Source organism: Cephus cinctus, unplaced genomic scaffold (genome assembly GCF_000341935.2).
Source record: "Cephus cinctus unplaced genomic scaffold, Ccin1 Ccin1_scaffold0715, whole genome shotgun sequence".
In the NCBI taxonomy this organism is placed as follows: Eukaryota; Metazoa; Arthropoda; class Insecta; order Hymenoptera; family Cephidae; genus Cephus; species Cephus cinctus.
In genome coordinates, this window is record NW_014333334.1 from 140,319 (window position 1) to 145,524 (window position 5,206).

Below are 5,206 nucleotides of genomic sequence, written 5' to 3' on the forward strand. Positions count from 1 at the left end.
GGGGGGGGGGGAGCAGGGAGAGAGCACGTGGCAAGAGCCAAGGGGACCCTTAGATATTGCTACACACGACCAAACTACCGTTCGCTTCTACTTTAAGGCCATTTTACGTAATCGACGAGACATTATCAGGAAACGAGAGGAAGGAGGACGAGGGCAGCGAACTACGTGGAGAAAGAGAGAGAGGAATTGCGAATCGGCTGTTGGTGAATTCGCGGCCAATTTGAATAAAGTAGAAGATTACCTAAGATAAATAAGTCTCGCACCTGTGACTGTTCGTTAAAAAATGACGATGGTCCGTCAAGGATAATGCCGCTGTTTCCCGATCATTCTCATCCCAGCACAGGACCTTCGACATTTCCCCATATCCAGCGAGAGTGTCTCTGCTTTGGGATGATGGTTTCCGGTTCGGAGACAGAAGAAAAATGATTCCGTAAGGTGTCTCTCGGAATTTTACGGCTCCTACCGACTTTGCCCGTTTCTGTAGCACGTATCTCAGGCACGGAGTCTGCGCGGGAAACACAGGAAGCTGGAGGCCCGAATTGAATAGAAATCAAGAAACATTATAGGAAGGAGCTTCGCTCTTGAATTTCTTTAACGAGATCCTAATTACGGGATCAGTTGCACGTACCTTGAAAACTTCGGACAAATTTTCTGGGATGAAAATAGCCTGACGATTTCGTCTCTACGGACTGTACCTTTGGCGCAGATTCCGAAAGGCATTAAAAGGATTAAGCGAAATTTAAAATCGGATATCAGAAAAAACTTTGGGAATCCTACTAACTCTATAATTAAAGCCATAAGTCTTAGTTGCTTCGGTAATCCTGGCAAGAGAGCCAAAGTCTACGAGGATCGTTGGGATAAAATGTGAACGAAGGTGGAACGCGGTTAGGGCGTGAGGAGGATAAAAAGAGGATTAATCGTGTAAAAGACTGTATGGACTGCGGAAACGAGGAACTGGAGAACCAGACGCCTAGAGGGGGGAGAGAGAGAGAGAGAGAGAGAGAGAGAGAGAGAGAGAGAATCTCAATTCGGAGCCACAGAGTCGCAATAAGCTTTGAAATATGAAAGCTCGCGCGAGCCAACGTTCATGTATCGGAGCTCCGTGTTTCTCGCCGTAAATCCAATTTACGCTAAGAAAATTCCTGCTAGATTAAAGTAAAAGTCCGAGTTTGATTTTGAAAATTCTTACCTTCTTACCGTCCATACCGGGAGTTGAGCTGGTCACCGGCTGCTCGAGCCTGAAATAGAAAAAACGTTCTAGTTAGCATTTGCAGTGAATCGCTATAGAGAGCAAATAACTCGCCAAGTCTCTACCGATCTCCCCAAGTATCGGTAAGACATCAAAGGCCAACGCGTCCTGTGGCAGTTTCGATCGATAAGTATTACGTATAGATACGTGTAGATGGTAGACGGCCAGGAAACGAGTTTCCAGACCGATTAGCGGCAATTGCTTCCCCGAGAGAATTGTGCCCGTTGGTTACGTTCGTTACGTTCGTTACGTTGCGCGTACGATTAACGATAAGGACCACCCACCCACCCACTGCCACTGCCACTTGGCACTTGACACTTGGCACTTGGCACTTGACGCGAGCGCAAGCGCTTTACGCGACTTTAAAGCTCCTGCGAATCCCTTTACAGGCTCTGCCAAAGAAATCGGCTTTTAACGTGACAATTAAATGACAGATAGAGCAAGAGGCTGGAGAATTGAGGCAGGAATAATTCTCACTGCTCGATAATATTGAAATTCAGAGCGAATCGAATGACGACGACAGTGCGACCGAGGGTGGCGGCTCGAGAGAAATTAAATTTTCTTAACGAATGATATATGGAGCACCGAGACTTCGCGTATGACCCTACGTGTCTACGGAATCTCCGCGTACGTCCTATCTATCCTTATCCTATTCCCGTGCTGGCTGTGTATTATTATTCTTCAATTATTAAAAGAGCTTATCGAGATTCACGTGCCTGAAATCCATCGCCTCGGCTGAACCACTCTCGTTTTCAATATACTGCACGATGTGCTTACGTTCAGGTGCACCTCAGGGAAGATCGAATAATTGCCGACGGGATCCGACATCTCGATAATCGCGTATCGAAGAAACGAATCGACTGTTGAGTGAAAATTCAAATAAGATTGGGGGGGGGCGGGTGGAGGCGCCTGGATAATGATTGCAAAGTAACACCGCACCATAGCAGGAAGCAGGTAATTCGATCAGCCGGGCAATGCGGGGCTTCGCGTGGTCGTTATCGTTCGTTTCGAACTGCGCCGTCCCGCGGATCCTCTCAGCAATAGGAGCACCGAGTTCGCCGCGCGGAACGGAATTACATTTTTTTTTTCTCTCTCCCCCCGTACCAAGAAACGGGACCGGAGAAGTAACTCCGGAATTTCCGAGTGAAAGATCGGACAAGCGGAATGGGCATTGAAAAAGACCATCGAAGAAGTCCCGCAACTCCGAGTGCCGGGGCTCCGGCAGTATAATTGGCAGCGCAACTCGCCGGGAAAGCAGTTTCCGGAAGTCCGGGAGGCTAACCCCGAGGCCTCCTATCAGCAACTATCGGGAAACTCACGTCTAATGACGCTTCGAGGAGCTCGGAAGGCGCCTGAAAAGTAAAACAGGATGGACCGATGCGTCCATCGTGCAGGCGCACCGGATGTGCCTGGCGTATCCAGTCTGCGTTATCAGCTCTTCCGGCGCGTGAGAGAGAATGGAGGGGAGGGTAGAACGGTCCATGGAAAATCCTCGCCGATAGTTCCCATAAATATTTATACAAGTAATCCCAACTGTACGCGTAGAAATGTCGACCCCTGCAGGAAATTTCGTCCTCGGCAAAGAAACGAGTCCCATGCGTGATAAAGCTCTGATGCCCTAATGAATCGTACGTGATTCGAAGACGAGGTTGGCTCAGCGCGAGGACCGAGAATTCTGTGTCCACCTTTCGGTATCTAAGGATGTTCAAGCGGCTGTCGACCGATCGGTCCAGCAGCAATTTCAGACTAAAGCAGCATCCCACCAAGCACGCAGTCCAGGACGCGAAACAAACCAGCAGTCATGGGAGCAAGGGAGACGCGGATGCTGGGGGAGCAATGGTCACACAGGGAGGCACAAATGAATTTTCTCCAAGAAATATGTTAAGGAACCCTGTAGTCTTAGTAAGGCACACACCAGCCCTCCTCGCCCCCCTCGTGCATCGCGATTAACCTAGCAGAGCGTAAGGGTACTAATGTATTCGAAATCCCTATACAAATTATCCGCAGAAAATATCGTCCCTCTCGTCCCCCTATTATGGGGATAACATCTCTCCGGGTCAACAGTCACTACCCTCTTTTCGAAATTTGAGTATAAGAAAATTCGAAGGGTCAACGGATGATTCTAGGAGAAGAAAAAGCTTCCAAGGGATGGCAGGCGTCTCGAGGCGTCTCGAGGCGTCTCGAGGCGTCTCGGTTGGAAAACTAAAAAAGAGGTTTCGAAGAGAAATGTCGAAGGAAAAATGAGAAAAAAAAAGGAGAAAAAAGAAAAAGAATCTGACACGCTCGATTTCACGGAATTCGTCGCTTACACGTTAGGAAATGTTAGAGGGTGAATTTTAAAGCTCCATCCTCATCAAAGAGATGATTCCGGATTTAATCAGACTTTACACGCAGCCGGCTTTAAGAGGAGTCTTCATTTCAGGACTCGCGTCGGCACGGAGCGACACCGGGGAAAAGATAAAAGTACAAAAAAGGGAGAATAATAATAATAAAGTTCCGCCTTAAAGTGGAGCTTGCCACATTTTTCTGTTTAAAGTAAAAAGTTCACAGCTCTCGGAGCCTCGGTCTATAGACAAGACCGGAAGCGAGTAGTTGCCACGTGTAAATAAAAAAAAAAGTCAATCGGAAAAACTGATCGATCGATCGAGTGTAACCGATTCCCCACGCCCCTCCAGAAAGCAAACAAAAAATGAGCCTATCAATTAAATTAGGGAAAGTTCGTTAGGGGGTTGGACGGGGGGGGGGAAGCTAGCTAAAGAGTTTACGGGGATACTCCCAGGAGATAATAGAATTCCACGTAAATTATGAGCAACGACTGTGAAAATCGTTGGCTGTTATACCGGGTGCACGCGGGGTCATCGATCATTCGGCTCGTCGACACGGGAAATGAATTAACAGGCTTATCTTGATAAAAGCCAATTCTCACTCGACTCAATCATTTATCGAGATTCCTTACCAGTCCAAGAAATTCCACAGGCAGGTAAACATCTTTCTCTTCTTCTTTTCCACCTTCAACTAGCCGAAAATCCGCGCGTGTCGGTACACGGTAGCATCACCGGAAACATCGGGAAACACCGCACCTCACAATCATCCGATGCACTATCGTTTCTTCCTACAATTTTCCTCGACAGTAGCTTCATCAATTTTTGTCAATTTTTGATAGATTCACGAACGCCTCCAGCATCCACGCGGCTTCGAGAAACTTATTGATGAACGACAGCTGCGCCTGATGCTCATGTAAATACTGCAAGCGCAGGGGTTTCCTTCTTTTTCGTCGAGTCCTTGAGCGCCAGGACTCTGAGAGGGTTTCCGGTTTGTCTCTGGCAAATTTCAAGGGTAGGACCCCCATGGGTTGCTAGCCAGGATACATTATGTACAACCAGCCTCCCGAGGGGTTCACGTTTCTCCATTTTTCTTCCATCTATCTGATTCTCCTCGTACAGAGGTCCCTGTTATTCCTCTGGAGAATAGGGCTGGGATGCACACGATGCACACGATGCACACGATGCACTCACGTTGACGGTAATCAGGTCCCGTGTTTAATTACTGCGCGTCACCGCTGATTAACCTGTATTCAAGTTCTCGCGTAGCCGCAAAGTACGGGGTTGCATTTTTAATGGCAAACCTCGGGGCTCACGAGATAAATTTACTGCGGCATGGCACAAGATTGCAGGGACGAGAGCAAGGCGCGGGGGGTGGTTGGTTTAAGGGATGCCCCTCGGCTTTCACGTGAATATTTCAATGTTTCATTTTCAAACGAAAGCAATTTCTCATTTATTTAGGTTTTCCCCGACCAGGGCGGCCAACCCTCCTCCGGCGGCCACTTGCACGCCACCCTCAACCCCTCGACCCTCGACAATCAGACACATATTTCGGCCTCTTCCTCCCCTGGCAAACACGCGCGTGAAACTGGTATCAGCATCGAGTCTACGGGGCGACGCTAACGAATGACACAGG

The 5,206-nt window shown here is 48.3% G+C and overlaps 1 protein-coding gene across 12 annotated transcripts in view; it reads right to left on the reverse strand.

Moving 5' to 3' along the window:
• LOC107270247 overlaps positions 1 to 5,206 on the reverse strand; it is an 85,436-nt gene that overhangs the window by 53,996 nt on the left and 26,234 nt on the right. For 11 of the 12 annotated variants that reach the window (XR_003060482.1, XM_025087661.1, XM_015745092.2 and 8 more), the window contains one exon: positions 1,190 to 1,238. Coding sequence is in view for 11 of the 12 variants with exons in the window: in XM_025087663.1 (XP_024943431.1) it covers positions 1,190 to 1,238 (49 nt within the window). In the remaining variant the exon portion in view is untranslated. Of the gene's footprint in view, positions 1 to 1,189; positions 1,239 to 4,205; positions 5,190 to 5,206 lie in introns of those variants that run through there. The other variant, XM_015745090.2, reaches the window with a different exon arrangement.